General features: G+C 42.3%; 1 protein-coding gene across 1 annotated transcript in view; it reads left to right on the forward strand.

Moving 5' to 3' along the window:
• Nucleotides 1-22,497, forward strand: part of OXSR1 (oxidative stress responsive kinase 1) — an 86,168-nt gene that overhangs the window by 58,191 nt on the left and 5,480 nt on the right. Inside the window, exons 6-13 of the mRNA XM_058802744.1 lie at nucleotides 4,421-4,530; nucleotides 7,897-7,998; nucleotides 10,550-10,683; nucleotides 12,504-12,552; nucleotides 15,128-15,193; nucleotides 15,434-15,556; nucleotides 20,085-20,120; nucleotides 21,671-21,838. Coding sequence (XP_058658727.1) covers nucleotides 4,421-4,530; nucleotides 7,897-7,998; nucleotides 10,550-10,683; nucleotides 12,504-12,552; nucleotides 15,128-15,193; nucleotides 15,434-15,556; nucleotides 20,085-20,120; nucleotides 21,671-21,838 — 788 coding nt within the window. The remainder of the gene's footprint in view (nucleotides 1-4,420; nucleotides 4,531-7,896; nucleotides 7,999-10,549; nucleotides 10,684-12,503; nucleotides 12,553-15,127; nucleotides 15,194-15,433; nucleotides 15,557-20,084; nucleotides 20,121-21,670; nucleotides 21,839-22,497) is intronic.

Below are 22,497 nucleotides of genomic sequence, written 5' to 3' on the forward strand. Positions count from 1 at the left end.
CACTAAAATAGCCCTCTACATAAACATAGAGCTATGATGCAGGCAGTGTCATTCCCCACTTTCCCTTAGGAAACTCTAACTTTGGGAGATTAAATTGCCTGAACAAGGGGCAAAGCACAAATCTAACTTGGGAGGGGAGTGTTGATTGAAGGGTTCGCTCGAGGAGCTTGTGTTGTATCATGAACACCTTGGAGCCTCTTCTGCCTTTCAAAAACAGGGCCAAAAGTACTTTTCTCTATGATTGGTAGAGACTTCTAGGGCCTCTCCTGCAGCACAGAGTTGTGAAATAACTTTTTCTTTGTGTCACTGGTACTATCTGTGTTTCCTGAAGAGATGTTGCACTGTTTGATTGTTGAAACCACTTGTGAACGTCTCTGAGGGCACTGGGTGGCGTCACCCAGCCTGGGATTTGTCATCCTGAAGTTCCTTTGTGAAGCATGAGGACAAGTGTGCATTTACAGATCCAACACCACTGTGCATCAATCTAGACTTTAAAAGGAAAGAAGCCTTTGATTCTTGTTCTCCAGTAATCTTCCTTTTATCTGGTGTCCTACCACCTGCTGCGTTCTCAGCACAAAATTGCTATTTATCACTGCCTTCCTCTTCTTGCTGCCAGCTTCATTCATCTTCAGTGCTCTAAAAGCTTTAGGGTTTGCAGGAAAGCACTAAGTAAAACTACAGATATTTTCTGATGGTGAACAACTGAACAAGAAGGAAAGTGACCAGTGAAAATAACATCTAGTGCTGTCTTCTGAAGTGCTTTTTGTTTAAAGACAACTCAAAGTGAGTTTGAAGTCAAAATTGAATTATTCTGTTTTTCTGCCCCTGTTGAAGTTGAAAACTGCTTTAGGGTCTGATTCAAGCACACCAAACTCTGTAGGAGCCCCTCTGGTGTCAGCAGGTTTTAGTCCTGGCTCTTAGTGCACATTCTTCCTTTCTTTCCCTTCTATGCACCTTGTAGGTAGCTACATGTAGTAGCTTGGGCTTTTTAGGATTTAGGTAATGTTACAATATGAGAGGGTGAAGGAGAGATTATTTTAAACAGCTGCCATCTAGATTTGGATGAAACAACCTAGAATATGGTAGAAATGTGTCTTCCTCAGACACCTTCCTGCAGTGGTGCCTGTTGTGATGTGGTCCTGCCACAGCACTCTTATGTTCTGAGTTGATTGTACTGGCTCTTCCTTTTCAATTTCTACATTTCCAGAGTGGCCAGAGTAGTTTTTAAGTTTTGACAATTTGGATACCATAGTGTCAGGAATTGTTGCCTCATGGCATGCTTTTCAAACACTACTCTGCAACTTCAATGCCACTGTAGAGTGTCCTGTAGGATATGTGGTTTGCAGCACATTTCTGCTGGAAGAGACAAAAATGGCCATATTTTGTGTAGAGCCTGCATCAGCAGGATTGAAATCCCATCCTGGATTGGTTTTGCTGTGATATGCAAGTCTGGAAATATACATCTTTATGGGTATTGTTTTTTTAGCAATCTTTGGTTTAAATGACTGAAACAGCTCCAACAGATGAATCTTTTCTACTTTGCTTCAGAAAAATAGAAAAAAAAAAAAAGATCTGGCCGCTTCCATCCAGACCATCCAGACACCCTGGAGACTGTTGTTTGCTGTCAGATACTGGAAGTCTGTAGTTTTTGGGCTCCTTTGGGATAGCTGACAGTCGGTGGATCCCCAGCAGTGGTGGTTGCTGGTATTGCAAGCCAGCCCCAAGCGTTTCCAATTCCTCCCTGTCTCTGGTGATTCAGTCCTTGCCAGTTATCCCCCTAGTGAGCCAATGTAAACCACGAGCTGCCAAGGAAGAGTACAAATGTGTACACACTTCAGAGCTATCCTCAATTTCATGGATTTCCCCATTTTCTGGAGTTCAGTTCATTTGCAATAACCCAGTTCTGCTTTAACCTTTCTGGGGGCAGAGATACTGAGGCACAGATGGTTCCAACTGCTCAGAAGAAGGAATTTAACCTGAACTTGTGGTTGGAGTTGTGTTTTATTGCTTTCCAGATATTTCCTGAGGGCAGGCACATTGTTATCTGAATAGCTGGGGCTTGGATAAAGTTAGTAAGATGACATTTGAGAAGATGGTCCCAAAGTCATTCCTTACAGGGGAGTAGCACAGGCTGTTTTACCCCACTGGAAATGAGGGAAATTAATTGGGAAAACATTAAATAAATCAACCATGTAATGAAATAAACTTTAATTCCATTTAAGCTTTCTTCAGATGGCAGATGTAAGGGCCTGATTTCCATCTGGAATTTATAAACCCGGGTTTGATGTGAGATGTGGTGAATTCTGTGTGAAGGACTTGTGTTTTTACTGCTGGAATGCTTTTGCTTTGAATGGCATTTCCTTTCCCCTCAAAATGACTGCATGGAAACTTGAGGTAAGATAATATGTGCAAGTTCAAATCCAGCACATCACAATAAAATGCTGATGGCACTTGGACAAGTTTCTGTTAGTATTATCTTATTTAAAAGAACTTCTGATTGCTCTTGTGTTTAGAACAATAGATCTTGGGAGACTTCCTGTAATGAGCAGTGAAAGGCAGCTTTACTCTGAATCTTTTAGGGAGCTCCTGCAGTTTCTGAGAAAAGCAAAAATGGTAAATGCTCACATGGAAGATCTCAAAGCAAAAATCATTATTGCAAAAAGGGTTTCCAGAAGATTCAAATTGCAGTACTGATGGAGACAGTGATCCATCTAGGAGTGCTAAAACTCCAAGCATAGCAGGAAGCCAAAATACCTTTGGGAATAGAAAAAAAACAGGTCAGCACATCTGCAAGAGCTGAATCCTAATGATAGGCTTTTGTTAGTGCTTATTTTAGCCCTGTGATTTCTATGCAACTTTATTTAATGTCACCTTGCAGTTACCATGTCTGGTACTTCAGTGGGCACTGAGTTCCTCTCCTGGAAGTCTCTGCTGAAGTGAGCTGGAAGCTTGCAGCATCTTCTGAGTGATAATTTCAGAGGTGTTTCTCAAATATTGAAATTCTAATGAGAAGTGACTCACTGCACTGCTGGTGTGATGCAGAGGGAACTTGGGACAGTCCTCATAGATACCATGATTTAAACATTGTAAAGAGGGATCTTATGTTGCAGTTAATTCTCCAATTTCACATCCTTACACCATGGAGTAACTCTGGCTCCTCTGGCCACAGAGGCAAAGGCTTTTACATTTTGCATTGTCAGCAGAGTTTCAAGAATTTTCAAACCAGTTGTGGCCAATAACATTCTGGCTTTATGTTAAATAGCCCTGGAATTTCAGAGTTTGCCCTCCAAGTCTGTCACCAATCTCAAAAATGGCATCTGAGATTTTGATTGCTTGTACTGTGTTTAAAAAAAAAAAGTGTGTGTGTGGATAAAGTTATGGGGAATTGAGTTATATATTGAGTTACAGGCCCATTGCAGGCCTGTAACTCAGCAATACATAAATAGTGTGGTTTGGAGCAGTTCTGTGTTAACAGTTTCTCTGTCACTTGCTTTTTATTTTTATTTTTTCTCCAAACAAAGTGCCATCCTCTCTTGAATGACTTGGTTGCCAAATCTTTGGTAATGCTCTTCTCTGAACAAACATACTTTATTCTGTCCCTGTATGCTGCTGCTGGTAACAGATTCTATTTTCCATGCCATTCTTAATTACATAAAACATGAGGTTATACAGCATAGTTTTCACATAAAAGAGTGATTTGTTCCAAGAAATGCAATTACCAGTGAGCACAAAGGGCATCCTGGTTTGTGAAAGGTGTTTCAGGTGGGGTGATGCTGTGCAGGGTGTGAATCAGTGTCTGTGAGGTTTCCCTGGGATGCTCAGGCTGGTCTGTGGCACGTTCAGTATCATCAGTCTGAGGTCCTGTTAAAGCACTGAGCATTTCAGCCATGGAGGATTATCAAATAAAACATGTTCTGGCAATAAAACATCCAGAATAAAGGGCTGATAGCTCAGTTAGAACAGTTAAATGCTTTCAGGGGACTTTTTCTCACCCAGCTTGATTGCTGTGGATGTTACAGGATGCTGCTGGAGGCTCAGAGCAGTTCTGTGTGTATGCAAATGCAAATCCAGCTCTGGCTGGCAGGGCAGGTTTGTACAGCAGCAGGGCTGCTGGGGCACTCTGGGCAGGCTCTAATGTGACCAGTGGGCTGTGATGGAAAGTGGAATTTTCCTCTTTGCCAGCCAGGGCTGAAAGCTCTGCTGTCCCCAGGAATTGAATGGTGAACTGCTGAATGGCAGTTCATGTACCAGCACTCAGAGCTAACTGTTGATCATTCCTCCTTTATTAGGAAACCCCTCATGCATGACTGCATGGTCTGGTACTTAATGGGTGGCTGGGAATATGAGGGGAAAGAGGGGACAGCCCTTCAGTTTGCTCAGGATGTGTTCTTAAAAAATTCTGCTTTTGTTTTCTTTTCAGACTTTGGTGTTAGTGCGTTCCTGGCCACTGGTGGTGACATTACCAGGAATAAAGTCAGGAAAACCTTTGTGGGCACACCTTGCTGGATGGCACCAGAAGTTATGGAACAGGTGAATTGTTTTTCCCAGTGTCCTCTGAGCTGATCTGCCCCTGGAATTCCCTGTTATCAGCAATGACTATGTTTATTTCTAACTAAGATGATAATTTGAAACCCCTGAAGGGTTTTCTTAAACATAGGATTTTCTTTGACTTGCCTATTGCAGCCAGACTCTTACTGGGGAATGTAAAGTGTTCAGTAGATTTTTGCCCCATTGCTTCTCTTCAGGCTCCTGCCCAAGGTGAGGATGAGACAGCTCAGTTGTTGCATGAAGAAGATAAACCTGCCCCTCCCTTTTGCATGCATGTGAGGTAGAATAGAAATATAGAAAATAGAAACATGGTAAATATGCCATACACAGCTCAGTAATGTGCTCTTCATCTGCAAACGTAACATTTGGGGTAGTTAGTTGTGATATGTCAGAGTGGGGAGTTAATTCAGTATAATAACCTGCATTTGACTTCATTCAGGTTTTTAACTTCTTTTTAAATGCTGAGGAATGCTTGCCTCTCTCCCTTCTTCCTCTGCATCTCATAAAAGATGTAATACTTCTTCCCCTTGCATGGAGAAATGCCACTTTTTGTCCTCCACTGCTTCTAGACTGAACTACAGAAGCTTTGTCTGTGTGACTTCTGGTGAATGACACCTGGAAACTTTGTTTAATGTAAAATTGCTGCCCATTTCTGAGCAAGATTCACAGAGAAAATTGTACCACAGTCTCACCAAGGCATTTGCAGTCGCTGTCGATGGCATTGATGTTCACTGCCATGAACATTCTGAAAATTATCCCTCATGCCCTTAAAATCAGTTTGACAGAGGTCTGGGTTTCTGACAGGTGTGCTAAGCAGAAATATAACTGGCTATGAATGGGTTTCCATTTTTCTTTCCAAATTTTTTTTAATATTTAAGGATTTGTTTTATTAAAGTAAATCCACCCTGGTACATTGCTCCTTGCTGTTGTTTCCAGAAAAATATTTTGAAGCTTGGGAGGATCTTGAGTAAGACTCCCATGTATATCTGTATCTAAAATCAAATGCAGCTAAACACAAGTGCATTAAAGTGCATTTTTTCCAATATCTAAAACTCCCTAAGGAATAGAGATAATTTTGGAGTAGCTTAAATATATTATTGATGAAGGCTTGTTCAATGTTTGGCCTTTTCAGTGGCTCCCCATGGTGGGACTGAGGGGCCAGTGCATCCCAGCACTGCTGCAGCTTCCTCAGAGTGCAGGACTAACAGGAGAGCAGGATAAAGCAACATTTCCCAAGTCAGGGCTGTCTTTGCAAACTTGATTCTGAGCTGCCTCACTGTCATATTTTTCTGGATTTTTAAAATTTCTTAGTTAAAAAAAGTTAAAATAGAGTATTTGGTGGTTTTGAAGGTAGATCAGAGCTGTCCCTTGCTTTTCTGTCCTGTGTGTCGTGCCCAGAGCTCAGCAGCCTGGCCAGGACCTAATGGTGCTGCTCAGGCTCTTTGCAGCTGCAGTCCTCAGGACAAAAGGAAAAAATGCCTTAAAGAGGTAGCTAAAAATGGGAAATGAAGATTTCAGGGACAATATGAGGGGTGGTTCCCCACAAATGTGTTTCCAAAGGAGGAGGTAAGTTTTTTACAGAGCGCAGTACCTGCACCAGGGCTGTGCACATGTAACCAGTTGCAAATATCAAATTAAAGCAGTATTTTAATGGGATGCTGATGATGCTGGAGTGAAATCCTTCAGTGTCCATGAGATGATCTTGCTGCCTTCCAGCAGGTGTCACTCTGAGCCACTGCATCCAGCTGGGAAGAGGGACAGAGGGCTTGCTCTAAGTTAGCCTTTCACATGTAGATATTATCCACCAATTCCATCTGGTTTACTTCAGCATCTTTAAATTCCTCCAGAATGTTAATGTTTGATTGCTCAACATTGTCTTCTAATGTATGGTCACTCGATGGATTTATGGCAAAAAAAGAAGTTGATGAGAAAAATGAATGTTGTTGGTATAAACTGTCTGCAGGGTGGTGACCAATGTATAGGACAGATGTCAAGATGAACTACTGCAGACAGTTTTGAGTTTTTTAGTTTTCACTTGCAAGCAGGATTATGTGAAATAATGAAAAAAACCCTTGCACTGAACTGTTAAAATCTTATCAGCAAATGGAGAGATGTACAGTGTATTGGTGTGCTGCAAGAATAAATGAACGATGGAGCTAAGAAATGCCCAAAAGTTATTCTCCAAACCTAAAACTGGTGTGAGAAGACAAAACAAACCACCCTTACAGTGTATTTCTTCTTGTCCTGTGCTCTTTTAAATGTTACTAGATATCTGCTTGTTTATTTAACTGACTAGAAATCTGTTCAAAGTCATGGCATCCATAAACTGAGGCACTTGAAGAAACATTTCAGACTTTTAGGGCTCATGAAAATTGTGCTTGAAGAGTGGAAGAAATCAGTGCAAGATATAAATTCCTGTCTCTAATGCAAGTTTCAGTCCAACTCTAGTATTATATGACAAATAGTACAGGAGGAGTTTTTGTTAGTTTGCCAAGATTCAAGATCCTCTTTAAGGTAGCTTGGGGATTGCTTTTTGGCTGCATCACAAGGAGTGTCTTTCTGAAGCCTGTTAGGTTAGCTGAGCACAGTACCCTGTTAGCTCTGCTCTGATCCAATTTTCATTTTTCCATAGTGTAGTTAGAAGAAACACAAACCATCCTAAGCAACCAAAATGCTTTGATTTTCAGAGCTGCTCTTGAAGTTAGTACATAATGTCTCTCCCCTGCAGAGGAGAAAGCAAGTGCCAAAATATTACCTAATGATAATGAGGAAGTAACTGCTTTGGCATATGAAATATTTTTTCCTGTGCAGGAGGGGAAGTAAATGCTATAAATTTTCCTGAACAAGCCTGTGTTTAATGTCAAGTGCAGAAGCTACTGTTAATTAGTGGAGGGAAACATTAGTCTGCAGGCAGGAATGAGGGGCTTTTCCTGGGCTGGTGTGTTGTGAAGTTGCAGGATGGAGCATATTTGCAGTCAGGTTGATTAAAAGTGTAGTGAGGCAGGTGTCCCAAGGGGTAGCAGTCCATCTATTAACTATGAGAGTTTTATTGCACTGTGTAATGAATCTCTGTGGCTGTGTAGAAGTCAGAGCCTGGGTTAGCCCAATGCCCCTTTATGTTCTGCAGTGGAGTTTATGGCAGAGCAGTCCTGGTTGTACCATGCACAGCCATGATTTTCATCAGACTGTGACTTCTAAAACACCTCCTGGAAGGTGTGAGGAGCTGGGGGAGAGAAGGGAGAAAGTGTTGTTTCCATCTCTGTAGTGCTGGTCTTTCCAAATTCGTGGGGAAAGGGTGTGTGAAAGGACAGCAAGAGGCACATGATAACATCCTCTAATATTTTTCAGGTCAGAGGATATGATTTCAAGGCAGACATCTGGAGCTTTGGGATCACTGCTATTGAACTGGCCACAGGAGCAGCTCCTTACCATAAATACCCTCCGATGAAGGTGAGCAGATCTCCAGATATTTGTGGAAGATAAGGGATCAGTGTGTTCTCTGGATGTTTTCAGGAATTTGGCTAGCATGTTGCACAGAAGAGTTTGTCCTCTCAACTTAGCACATTGCATAGAAGAATTTGTCCTTTCAACCTGCACTTGTGGATCATGATGTTCTGGGATGTATCGAGTCACCTTTTAAAAATACCCCCCTTCATCAGCATTATCTGAACCTGCAGTTTTTATTTAGATCCTGAGTCTCACCATTCTTAAGGAAAGTGCTGTGTGTTTTAAACCTCTGAAGTCAGCAGTTGTTTTTAGGGTTGTAAATAATGATCTAGAATGCTTTATGGGCACTCAGTGACACTTGGCTAGCCATTCTTTCTCTTGCACTGATAATCCTTCTTAATGCCTGTCAGACATTCTCTTGATACCTCTCCTGTTACCAGTTATCCAAAAGAATGTTTAATTTTGTTTAACACTGACAATCCTGTCAATCACTGATCCAGTTCAAAGTACCACATCAGTATGAAACTGTGGTGCTGTCAACAATAGTATTTTATTAAGGTTGAAATGAATTAAATGTTCTTATTTAAACCATGACACACCAAAATTCTTTTTCAAATACCTTGAGCCTTAGATCACCTTATAAGTTTGGCTAACTCTTCGTTTTGTGACTCTTGGACCAGGAGCTGCTTTTAGCCTGCTGCTCATCTCCTTTGTGATATCTGATGAGGCTTTGTCTTGATCACAAAACTTTAAGACTCTTTGGCCCATCCTCTTGAAGACCAGTTTGGTTCCCCTCCTGAAATGTGTGGTCCTTGGGATCAAACAGGAGCATGTGGAGACCTGTTCTACCCCCAGGGCTCATGGTTAGAGCAGTGACCTGGGATATCAGGCCTGTGGGTGTCAAGTCCCTCCATTGTTGGTAATGCAACAGTGATGTTTCACACAGGCACATAGTGATGGGACAAAGGGAAGTGGCTGAAAGCTGAAAGAGGAGAGATTTAGATTAGATGTAAGGAATTCTGTATTGTGAGGGTGGTTAGGCACTGGAATGAGTTGAGAAGTTGTGGATGCACCATCCCTGGAGGTGTTCAAGGCTAGGCTGGGTGGGTATTGGAGCAGCCTGGCCTAGTGGAAGGTGTCCCTGGGCATGGCAGGGGGATTGGAATTAAATGAGGTCTCTTCCAACCCAAACCATTCAGTGACACTGTGGACAAACTCCCATTTTTTCAGTCTTACCTGCTGAAGTGCTGTGGGAGTTGGGTGTCACTTCTTCAGGGCCTGGGTGCATCCCCTCCCACACCACAATCACAATGGCATTTGGAAATCCAGCTACTCCTCACTCAGAACAGACACATCCATGCCAAATGGATGGACTTTGCACAGGGTTAACTCTTGCAAAACAGAATTACTTCTAAGAATTGTCATCTATGTGCAGGGACTGTTGAGAGGCTGAGTAGTTCAGAAATGCCATTAAATTTCCTACAATATCAGTGGCTGTGGCAGAGCAGAGAGCAGTTCAGGGGAAAGTGCTGCTGGTTTAGGTGCTGCTGGTTTTATTGATATTTCCTTCTGGGCTGTGATTATTGGTAGCATCTTGAAGCAGCTCCTGCAATTTTTACTTCAATTTATTGTGGTTTGAATGCACAGGATGGAGCTTTGAATACCAACATAACCTATTTAGTATCAACAGCACCTACTTAGTGCTGTCATATGCTGGATAGAATTGAATTCCCAGTTCTGTGAGGTTTGGTTGCAGTCATGCAGCCCGCAAGAAGCCTTCTCTATTTTATTTATTGAATATAATTTTATTGCACTGCAGATTAATTTTGTTATGCAGCAAAATTACTCATGCATTAAGTGACCCTTCAAGGAGTGGGGAAGAAAGCAGGGAATTCTGTCATGAGCTGTGTAATTTCAGCTAGATTAATGGGCTTTTGCTGCCCTAAGCAATGTAGCTGTTGAAAGCTATTTAAATGTGCTATGTGCTGTTTCCTCTTCTAAAAATAGATATTCATCTGTATGTAGGTGACAAGTGGAAATGGAAATGAGTAATTTTTTTCCTTTCCTTCAGCATATTTAAGTGATGTGGGGGAAAGAACCAGTTTGCCTTGATAGCTGCTTATGTGAGAAATGTCTTCACCTGCTGTCACATTGGTACATGGAAGTGAACTCATGTATCTTTTTATGTTGCTCCTCTGTCTTTAATTTGATTTCTAGCTGAGAAATACCTCAGGGAGGTACATTGAATCAAAAGCTTTGCACAACTGCTCATCCTGAATGAGGAAAACTGGTAAAATTCTGCTCTGCTTGCACTTTTAATCCCACAAAACAGACCTGAAAAGACATTCCAGCCTTGTGTTTGACCCACAGACTGCAGTGTGGGCCAAGAGATGGGATGGAATGCAGTGACTTAAATTGTGGTTCTTTGTTGTTTACTCATCCTTGTTGACTCAGATGCTTGATGAAAGTGCTTGTCTAAAATACATTTTCCCTAAGATCTGTCTCTGACAAAACCCAAGAAAGATCTCATTGCCAATAGCAATAATTATTTCAGGTTTTAATGCTGACACTACAAAATGATCCTCCATCTTTGGAAACTGGTGTGCAAGACAAGGAGATGCTGAAGAAATATGGGAAATCATTTAGGAAGATGATTTCATCTTGCCTACAAAAAGACCCTGAAAAAAGGTAAGAATGGATCACACCAAAATAAATTAAAATAAACAAGCAAACAAAAAAAAACCCTAACCCAGAAACATCATTTTGTTCCCTATTTTTTGAAGTTGGTATGCTCTGTGCCCCTCCAACCTTTCAGTCACAAGGAACACAGCAGTCTTGCTGTGTGGCAACAAATTCTGTCCTTATTTTTATGGATAAATGTCTGGCTCTGTGCCTGGCCAGGGCACACATTTTCCATTTGGGTTAATGAGAGTGCATCCCAGTCCAGTGCCTGGGTAGGGCCATTCTCCCTTGGCCACCTCCAGCAGGTGACTTCAGTTCATGTTTTGTTCCCAGTCAAAACTGCTTTGTGTTTACAAATCAGAAATTACAGGTTGGGCAATGTGTGTGTACTTGCAAAACTACATAAATAAACTTTTTACATTTTAGCAGTGCAGAGAAGGCTTTCAGTGTAGTTTTGACTTGTTTAATTATATGTAATATTTGGTTTGGATGGGAAATCAGGAAAAACACTGACAAATTTTACCAACATGTTTTCATCAATACAGATTGCTTAAGTGACCTGATGACACTTTCAGCCTTCCTTGAACAGTATCTTGACTGCTCAGTGACGTAGGAAATATTACCAAGGGGATGCTGTGTGTGCTGTGCCATTTTCTAATACCTCTTAGGTTGTTTTTTTTTCCTCCTCAGTAAGCAGACTTAATTTTGGAAAGGAAAAAGTGCTTTCATAAAATAATAATAATGAAGACATTTTTCAGTTCCCTCTTGTCAGATCCAGGAACACAGGCTTCTCACGCACTGTGCAATGAGTCTCTCTCTTCTAACAAGTATTGCACTTGAAATGCATAATGAATCCAGTGGAGTGCTTGATAAAAGTTGATAGCTGGGTTTTTTTTTTTCCCAGCATGACATTTTTTCACCTTTCTAAAGCATATCCTATCCTTGCAGGTTAGGATGTGTGCTGGTCAGGTTATGCATAATCACTGAATTGTGGCACAGCCCCGCTCTCCTCAAGCACTTCTGGCAGCCACTGGTGTTGTCCTGACTGTGGGAGCAGGGGGTTGGCATATTGCATGGGAGTGAATTCAGTGCAATTGCTTTTTCATTATTTTAGGGGCTCCTTGCTCTGAGGTGGATGCCTTTTGTTGGAGTAGTCTGTGATGAAATAAACCCTGTGATGAATGGCCTTTACAAGTCATTGATTAAACTCTGTTACTATTTAAGCACTGTTTGCAGTGTGAAAAATGCTGCAAGCTGCCACTTTCTCATGCAGGCTTGAGTCTTTAGCAAATTCCTCCTAAACCAACTAAGGGATGTCTCTCCAGTATTTATTCTGAAGTCTGACATAAAGGGGAAAATAGTTTATACTTGTTCATGTTCTTTTAGACCCAGATTGATCATCCTGCCTGTATTTAATAGAACTAACTACACACATTTAATCAGGTATCTCTGAAATAACTGGTACTTGCACAGGGTGAGTACTGCACTCCAGTGATGATTCTGTGATTTCCATTTTGAGCAAATTCTTTCTGTGATTCTGTTGTTATCTAAGAGTCTCAAGTTCAGCATCAAAATGGGAGCAAATTCTCCCCACCAGTCCCAAGTTATTAATTGCTTTTGAACAGAATAAACCTTGTTCAGAATACACTGAGTAATTTAAAAGATTGCTGGTGTAAAATTTACTTGGAATACATTGATTTTAGGGGAATTATACAGGAGAAGCTGATGCCCTCACGAGATGCCAACAAGCTGCAGCAGCCTGGAAGACCGTTGGGTTGAAAGGGAGCATTTATAATTGTCTTTTCTACATCTGTTTTTATTGACAGACCAACAGCAGCAGAACTCCTAAGACACAAATTTTTCACAAAAGCAAAGGTAAGAAAACACTTCCCAAACTGATTTGTGCAGAGGCTGTGGAAAGGACTTTTCAGAAGCATGATAGGTGTGGGTGACAGCTTTACTGGCAGGAGTGTGGGCTCTTTCACTTGGAGCCAGCAGAGCTGAGTGGGTTGAATGGGCCATTGTGAAGGAGCAGAATAAAATCCCCCTTCTGTATCTCCTGTGTATGCTGTTGTTAACAGAAATTATCTAGGAATTCTTGAGCATTCGTGCCTTTTGGGTTTGTCCTTCCTTTGTAATGGTGCCACTCTGGCTGCCTGTCCAACCTCAAAGGTCTCTGCTGCAATGAGTGTTACTTAGATTTTAGTGAACTCTCCAATCAGTCTGTGTGTGAGGGGCTGAATGAGGCCCACTGTGCAAGAGCTACCTAAAGATATTTCATCCTGTGTTGCCTTATGGAAAGTGAAGATGCTGTGATACAAACCAGTGGGAAACTCTCATTTCTAGCCTTGGAGAGAAGTGCCAGCAAGCATTATGTAATTACTGCCTGGGGATTAGTGCATCTGCAACGTGCAAGGTCTTACTGAGGGAGACAGACAGCAGCAGCACAGGGCAGGATTTGCATTTCCATGAGCATGGGGAATGTTTTCTGTTTGCTTATTTTTTTTTGTGATCAAAGTGCACAGGATTTATACAGAATACAGATTAAACTGTCAAAAAGAGACTGCATGCTTGGCATAGCACAGCAGCATCACCAATTAATCTGGGAGTTTAAAACTCCCAGATTAAGATGCTTAAATGGATTTGGCCACACCAGGTATCTGTACAGGAGCTGGATGCCCTGGTAAAGCTGACAGGAATCTTTACAGGTGCAACCCAGGGAGAGCTGCACTTCCTCTTCATGAGGATCAGATCATGAAGTGCTGATCTCTTTGGTGACCAGTGACAGGACCTGAGGGAATGGCCTGAAGCTGTGTCAGGGGATGTTCAGTTTGGATATTAGGGAAATGTTCTTCCCCCAGAGGGTGGTGGGGCACTGAACAGGCTCCCCAGGAAATGGTCATGACCTCAAGGCTGCCAGAGCTCCAGGAGCATTTGGACAACACTCTCAGGTGGGGTTGTTGGGGTGTCCTGTGCAGGGCAGGAGTTGGACTCGATCCTTGTGGGTCCCTTCTGACTCAGGGTATTGTGTGATTTGATAATTTTGTGAACCAGGGAAGTCTGGAGGGTGATCCAGTTGATGAAATGCAGAAGTTTGCTTTAGGGCAGGTTTAATTGATGTCTGGGCTCTTGACAGTATTAACTGGGGTTTCACTGCCTGTAGTGGGATTTTAGGCAGCTGATTAGTCTGCATTTGTATGCTGGATGCACACTTGGTGTCCAAAGTGACAAGATGGTTTACACATTGCTGACCTTTCTCCGTTTGGTTCTGCAAGTTCTGGTTCATGTTACACTTCATTGTGTATTAAATCTCCTTCGTGCTTTCATTAAGCTGCTGGAGACATATTAGCATGGGTGGTGATAGAAAATTAACATTATTGTAAATGAGGCACTGCTTAACCAGCCAGCACTGGAGTGCAAAGTGTGCCACTTCACACTTGGGGTTAAATTACTGTCACACATCAGCCACTGCCAAACTGACAGCTGCAGCTTGAGGGCTGAGGAGTGCAGCTTCTATACATCTATATTGAGTCATATATTTAAATACCATCTAGGTTATGTAAAAATGTGGTTTGATAATGCTGGGAGCCACTTATCAGGAATGACAGTGTGTCTTGAGGCTCTCCATCCTTCCTGCAAGCAACCATCCTGGGGGAGCTCTGCGTGGGCAGGGACAGCAGAGCTCTCCAACTGCACTGGTGTGGTGTGGCATACCCAGCCAAATGCCAGAATGCTGGCCTGGACTGCCCTGCTTCCCCTGCTGCCACAAGTTTGGCCCCACACTTCAGCAGTGAGAAAATTGTATTCTCAGGAGCCCACACTGGCCAGGCAGGAGCAGCTTGCTGAAGAGGAAATTTAATACAATAAAGCACCATAGCAGTTCCCCGGTATTCTGTCTGTTGTGATCACTGCATTTACTTCCTCTCTAAACATAAATGCTGTACATTTTTTCAGCCACTTTAAATCTTTCTGTCCCAGTTTCTGTTTGCTCCAGCACAGAGGGATTCCTACATACCAACCTGTCTGAGGTTTGCCTTTGACAGTTGGACAGGCATAAATTTAGGAGTAAGATAAAGCAAAGAGGTTGAATCCAGGTGGTGTAGTAGCTGCAAGTGGAAGAATGCCAAATGCCTCAGCAGGGTACCAGATACTGCAGTATAAAATGTGTATTTCCAAATAAATCAGAATAATATCCAGCTCCTCAGTTGTTAATTCCATGTCACTTTGCATAAGGAGAGTGCCACTGTTAACTGAAAAGGTATTTAAGATGAAACATCACATACTGCAGCCCAAAGTAGGGGAGTAGTTCATATCCTTGGGGGAGTAGGGATGAAACATGTAAACCACTTTCTGCTAGAAAGAACTTAACAGTTACTTTATCAGAAACAGTGAAGGCATCAAAGAACTGCATTTTCAGCAATGCAAATATTTGCTATTTTTTTCTTTGCAGAATAAAGAGTTTTTACAAGAGAAGATGTTGCAGAGAGCACCAACAATCACTGAAAGATCCAAAAAGGTACTGAAAACCTCCTGGGCTCTTGCTGTTACAGTTGTACTATTTTTTGAGCTTGTATTCACATTTTAAATAATAACTACTGCAGTACAGCTTTTTCTAGGTAGAGCTGTTAGTTTCAATAAAATAATCAGACACCATGGCAGGTGATGGAAACTGAAGATGTTCTGTGCTATTTCTTCTAAAATCAGCTGTAGAAATTGTTTGCTTGAGATGTAAATTCTGTGTTCTTGTGCTGGGCAGGTCCGGAGAGTCCCAGGCTCCAGTGGGCGTCTTCATAAGACTGAAGATGGTGGCTGGGAATGGAGTGATGATGAGCTTGATGAGGAAAGTGAGGAAGGCAGAGCAGCAATTTCACAGCTCAGGGTGGGTCCTCAAACTCCACTGTCTCTGTTTTGTTGTCCAGTTGTGGTAGGTCTAAAAATATTTGGGGAGCACATGATACACAGCAAGCTGTAATCCCTTCCCTGGAGTTGGGAGCTGAAGCAAAGGAAGCAGACTGAAGGTTGAAGAAATTGTATTGATCTGTTCTGTCATTGTGGTGGGGCACAGCTGCTCTCATTTAGGAATGTTCAGCATAATTGGAAATGTTAATTCAGACAGCCTGCTCCCAGCTCAGAATACTAATACACTGCAGCTAGGATATTCACTTTAAGGGTGCTGACTGCTTGAGATGCTTTCTTCTGGAAGTGTCAGGAAAGGTTTTATCCTACTGCCCTCTCCAGGATGGAGCTGAAATCAATAGGGCCTGTTCTTATGGCTGATTCCTGAAACATGCAGGGCCTGGTTCTGCCCCCCCAGTTACACTGAAATCCATTAATCCTGGTAGAAAACCTCACAGCATCCCTGAAGTCACAGGAGGGATTAGTCTTGTGCTTGAAAATCCTCAAGAAAGCACCACTTCCCCCTCCCAACACATATAACAAGCCCACCAACAATTTAGAGAAATAATACATGATGATCAGCTGAAAGATTACAATGAATTGTCAGGTTGTCTTCCCCCAGCAGCCACCTGTGTGAGTTTTGGCTATAATGGTTTGCCTGGTCTCTTTTCACTACAGCAGGTGGCTGGAAGTGGACTGTGTTTTAATCATCCTGTAATTGAATTAGTGAGACAGTGAAGGATGTTTAGAGGAAGCCTTTCAGTGTGAAAGGGAAAAAAGCAGTATTGGTTTGAAGCATTTATCCCTTTACAACTTCTCTCATTTTTCTTTCATTAGTCTGGCATCTGTTGCTGTTCTGAATAGACACTTGAATATTAAATGCAAGATTTTGCATCTTTTCAGCATCTTCTGAAATGCTTGGAGTTTTTAAAAGCCATTTGATACAGTAAATGCATTATTTGTGACAGCAACTCTTGTGATTTCTTAAAGAGCTTATTGTGTCCAGCTTCATATTATACATGATCAAGGAAAATCTCTTGGCACCAGGTAGCTGCTACTGAAATTCTTTGATGAATAAGCTGTAAGATACAAGCTGAATTCTTCTAAATTCCTTTTGTAGGCTAGAATACTATCAAATTTTAGGAGGCAATATTATAAAAGACCCTAAATCTGTTCCAGAAATTATTTGGAACTTGTATCTTGTCTCAAAGCTCAGGCTGCCATGGCTTAACACTGTTTACTGTGTTTTGAACAGCACTTACTTGTTTCATTCCTCCTAGGCAGGAAAAAGCAGATTGACACACATGTTTACAAGTTCCTTTTCAAGACAGTTTTTATTTTGATGCTTTGATATATTTTCCTTGTACTGCTGCCTGTCCTGATCACTCTCATTTGGGCTGTGCTTGGCCCTTGCTTGTAGGTCCCTCATTCAGCAAACCTTTAGGGAGGATTTTGGAGTGGTAGGTCTTGATTCAGTTACCTCCTTGTAGATGTATTTTATAATTTTGGAGGCACCCCATGTGTAACACAGCACTCCTGCCTGTTCCAGGATGTCAGGAAGGGCACTGTGGAACCTCAGACCTCTCTACATGTCTGCCTGGGTACTTGAACTTGATTCCTTTTCAAGCAGTCCTAAGACTTGTATCCAAACTGCCAATTTTTTGCCATGAATACAGTGGTGTTATTGAGGATTAGTGTTTATCCTGTGGTTTTGGTCATATTTCAAACACTTGGTATAAATTCCACCTGTCTGTAAATCCCTCTGCAATTTTAACCAAGTTCTTGGGGAGAATAACTTGTGTTAACTAGGTGGCACCTTTTTTTCCTGCCCCTTGCAGTAGGGGTGAAGTAGAGGATTTTTAAAGGTCCTTTCCAACCCAAAACAATTTGTGATTTTGTCTGTACCTGCATTTTACTGCAGTAAAAGGAGGCCCTTCAGACTGACTTAATGTGCCAAAATACTGGAGTATTAACCTGCATAAAATCATCTACATAAATGGGAAGTGTTGGTATTTTTTACTTGTTTCCACTTCACAGAAAAAAAAGGGTGAATTTAATATGTGCAAACATATATTCTACAAGTCTCTTCGTAGGACTGCACCTGAAACAGGCAAATATTTATTATACCCAAAGCCAAAAATATATCCTCAATTCATTGAATATGGTGACTTGCTGGGTCAACATTACTTTTTGAATATAAAGACCTTCTGAACTTCCTCCCTGCATTTAAAACCTTGAATTGAAATTAAGGCAGTTGTGCTCTGTGGGCTTTTAAATTGTGCACTTTCTGTTACCTGATCAATCTATGCAGTGGTGAGTTGTGTGGTCACATTTCACTGCTTACTCACATCATCTTTGATTAACAAGCAGAAATTAGTTAGAACTAATCTCCAAAGTCATCCTATTTGTGCCTTAGGTAAATGTTTTTCAATGTTTGTCCTGTTTTCTTTTTGTCCATGTGTTTAATAAAATAATAAAATTGTTAAGGTTGGAAAAGACCTCCAGGATTGTTGATAGCCCAGAGCCACTATGCTCACCACTGACCCTGTTCCCAAGGGCCACCTCTTCATATTTTCTGAGCACCTCCAGAGGTGGTGACTCTACCACTTTACTGAAAGGGTGCCCAGGGAAGAAATCTTTCCTGATATCCAATCCAAACCTTCCCTGGTGCAACCTGAAGCCATTTCTTCTTTTCACTTGTTACCTGGGAAAAGAGCCTGATCCCCACCTGCCTGCACCCTCCTGTCAGGGAGTTGTGGAGACTGAGAAGGTCCCCCCTGAGCCTCCTTTCCTCCAGGCTGAGCCCCCCTCACCTCCCTCAGCTGCTCCTGGGGCTCCAGGGCCATTCCCAGCTCTGTTGTCTTTTTCTGGACTCACTCCAGCCCCTCAATGTCCTTCTGGTACTGAGGGACCCAAAACTGAGTACAGCACTCAGGGTGCCTCAGCAGTGCTGGGTACAAGGGACAGTCCCTGCTCCTGCTGGTCACACTCTTCCTGAGCCAGGTGCCATTGGCCTTCTTGGCCACCTGGGCACTTGCTGGCTCATACTCAGCTGGTTCTCACCACTTCTGTTGGTCATTCCTCTGGATCAGTTGTCAGCTGAGGGGCAGGGCCAGTGTTCCCATACTCATCTGCACAGTGCTTAGCACACTGATCTTTCCTTTTATGTCATTCCTGGAGGCATCCAGGTACTCTTGGATGTGAGCTTTGTTCCTGGAAGAACACTGCAGCACCTGTGGCCTGCAGGTGTGGAGCAGGGCTGTTTCTCTGGGAGCAATGCCACGTTTTTCATCCCACCTGATAACTGTCAAGTAAAGGCTGAGCACACTGAGATGGATTTCAGGCTTTACTTTTCAGACTGTGTGACTTTTTCCCTGACACTGCCTGCACACAGTTATGCTGAGGGAACTGTTCCTTCTCCCCCTGTCCAGAGGCCTTTCTGAAACTTGCTGTTCTGAGAGTAAGACTTCTTGACTTTTTCTCACAAGAAGCCTTTGAGTCATATGCTATAAATTGCTTTGATCTGCACTCATTAAGATAGTGGCCACTGTTAGTGGAAAAACTCTCTCAGAGAAGGGGCCTGATGAGCTTTTATGTTCTGCTGTCCAGTTTGTACTGTCCAAACAGCAACCTGCTAGACCCTTATGTGGAGAAGGAACAGGGTTTTCTTATTCCCAGCATGGACCAAACCATCCCACCTATCTCCACTAATTGGACTTGTTGGAAGTCAAAGTTGCAGGCTCTCTTAATTGCAGGGCTTTCCAGGAATACTTGGCAATTCCCCCTGCTCTTGTGAAACAGCTGGTGCAGTGCTATCTCTGTTTTACTGATAAGCAAAAGTTGGTCACGTTGCTTTGCCTGCACTTTCCCCATTGTTCCCTGGTCTCTGTTTCACTGCTGAGTGTGCACCCACCTGTCAATTCTCTGCTTTCTCTCACAAAGAGCACAGCAGAATGCAGGGTTCAAAAGCAGGGAAAGCAGGCCAGGGATTTCCTTCTAAAAAGCAGCACAAGCAAGGCTGATTCCTCCCTCCCACCCTAAAAAGGTTCTGTATGTTTTAAGCAAGTTGATTTGGAAACTACCTCCCTAAGTAAGTGAAGGGAACTTGTTTTCTAGCAGAATTCTGCCAGGCAGATCTGTGTTTATCTTTTTCTGCCAGACTTGAGTAGCTTAAAATAGATTTTCCCATCTTGATGCTTAAGTAATTTGATCCAATCTGAGTGATCTTCAAGAATCCTGGATTTTGCTAATGAGTAACAGTGACAGCAACTTAGGGTATTGTGTGCCTCTGTGGAAATAATGACTGCAGGGTTTGAAATGTGGCTGTGTTTCTGGGTGGTACAATGTGACAACAAATTGTCTGGTGTCCCTTTTATCATGCATCTTAATACACATGTGTAACTTCAAACAATTAGGTGGGTTTCTCATGTTCAGTATGGTTCTGACAAGTCCTCCTAGTCAGTAAGCTTCACTGTGGTCCAGGCAATGACATCTTTTTCTCTGTTTTTCAGTCTCCCAGAGTGAAAGAACCTGTACAGAATTCCGAGGTAAGTTATAATTGCAAATGGCTTCTTGAAAAGATGACTCCTAATTATTGCTGGTGTTTCAAGGAACATGCTTTATTAGCCTTTGAAAGCAATATTGTGTGAAGTAGAAGCCAGTATCTAGCTGAGCTCTGTTTGAAGAGCTCCCTATAAAAGGAATTCTTGGCTGTGTAGTGCCAAGAGCTCTTCTTGAGGTAAGTTTGTTGTATGTCTTGCTGAGGCAAAAGTCTGTTTGTTGCAAGGTAATTAATTGGTCACAATAATAATCTGAGCAAAACAAGTATCTTCTCATTTCCTCCTTAAAAAAACCTGCAAACTGCACAAACCCAGCAGAACACAACTTTAGGATGTCTGGTTTGCATTGTCTAATTCTCTGGTTTGGAACCTGTGCTCAGAACTGTGAAAGAATTCTGCACTAGTATTTGATAGCAAACACACCTTCAGTTGTAATTTATCATCTTTCTTCACTTCTGAATTGTTTCTAACATTAGGAATATTACTATGTCTCATCTTTCAGTGATAGGGACAGCTTATCTGCCAGAGACTCTGCAGTGTCTGTCTTTTTCCTACCTGTGTTGAACGACAAACAGAGCTGTCTCCTAGAAATTAGTCTTGGGTTGGGCTGTCCTGTTCTTCCTTTATTTGTTTCCAAGAAGTGTTTATAAAGGGAGATTTTGAGAAAGACTACAGTTCTGGCACTGTAATTTGACATAAATTCTAAATTAAAAAAAAAAGCTGAAAACCAGGATCCCTTTGGGATGAATTTTCCCATTGGAAGTCTCCTGTCCAGGTTTCCAGCACTGAAGGTGATTTATATTTCCTACAACCTGCCAGAGTAAGCTGGAGGGCACACTGAAGTGCCATCAAGCTGACAGTTCTTTGGCTCCTGTGCCAAAATTGGTTTCTCTGTACTGAATAACAAGAGATAAAAAAGAGATTAAATTTCCATTTAGCTCATTTTCCCCACCCTCCAATTAATTTCATATGGATTTTTTTTGTTTGCTTGATTTGGTTTGTTTTTTGCAAGAGACTTAAGTCCAATCCTAAATCTTCTCTAGTGTGATTTGAAGAGCTCTAAATTCACTTTCCATTGACACCCAAATTACTCTCACATTTGCTTAGTGGAAGGCTCAGTTGTCAATAGTTATCTCAGTGCTTTGCTGGGGTTTGTTCTCTGAAAGGAACCACAAGTCAAAGCAGGGCTCCTCTGCTCTGAGGGCATGGCTGCTTGAAAATACAAGTAGGACTCAGATTCCAGGGAAGAGAGAGACTGAAGGACAGGGTGCTCTCATCCCAGCTGGATATATCTGTGTACATGCAGCCTTGCCACAGAGTGGAATTTTTGTCCAAGATCCACAGCCATGCTGGTGTCTTGGTTTACTGGTGAGTAGAACTTGCAAATGTCAGGACAGAATGGGTCCCTGGACATATGGACACATTAAACTGAACTTCTCTAAGTGGTTTATGTGGCAGACAAGCACCCCTGGGAAAGCTGGTGCTTTAATCAAAACTCTCGAGTTCCTTTTCTCACTAAAACTCCTTTTTGCTTGCAGCTGTTTCCATCAGCTGAACCTCCAGGTCCTTCACTCAATGCTCCAGCACAGGCACCTACTGAACTACCTCAGGCTGCAGGACAAGCACCTGCACAACCTCCAACTGCTGTACCTCCAGCCAGCCAGGCTCCTCCAGCAGCCCCAGCAGCAGCCCCAGCAGCAGCCCAGGTAAGAGCAGACACCCTTCCTTACCTGTTCAATTCCAGATGTGCCAGAACACTCTGAAACAGTGGAAGTTTGACATATTATTGGCAACATTAAAATAGCTTTGATACTTAAATCAACCCCCTTCACATCTCTTTAAAAAGGCCAGTATTTAATCCCTGAATTTTATGCAGCAGTTGAAGCACCAGCAGCAGTGAAGGCTGGAGCAGTGTTGGTGTCAGTGACACTTGGGACATGCACTAATAGAATATCTGCCACTAGTGCCCAATATCTTATTTATTGGTAGCTTGTCCTAAGCTGAACTTCATGAACTTGTGTCTGTGTCTTCTTCTCTACAGCTCTTTGTATCAATGTGCTCTTTTTTATAGCTCTACATTCATTCTTCCTCACAGCTCTGTGTCAGTGTGTGTTATTCTTTGTGGCTCTCCTCTGGTTCTTGTTGCTCACTGGTTACTGTTTTGCAGAGCTCTGGGCTTCTCCATGAACCCTTGTTTGTTTTCACTGACCTGGTGGTTTTCAGCTTGAACAGAAACCAGGTTGTGATCAGAAGCCCTGAGCTGCATTGCTGGGCCAAAAGCACCTTGGAGTAAAAAGCTAGTTTTAAACAGAGTGCTATTTTCCTTTTCTCTTGTGAAAAAACAAATGGTCTAGATGAAAAACAC

Source organism: Ammospiza caudacuta, chromosome 1 (assembly GCF_027887145.1).
Source record: "Ammospiza caudacuta isolate bAmmCau1 chromosome 1, bAmmCau1.pri, whole genome shotgun sequence".
NCBI lineage: Eukaryota > Metazoa > Chordata > Aves > Passeriformes > Passerellidae > Ammospiza > Ammospiza caudacuta.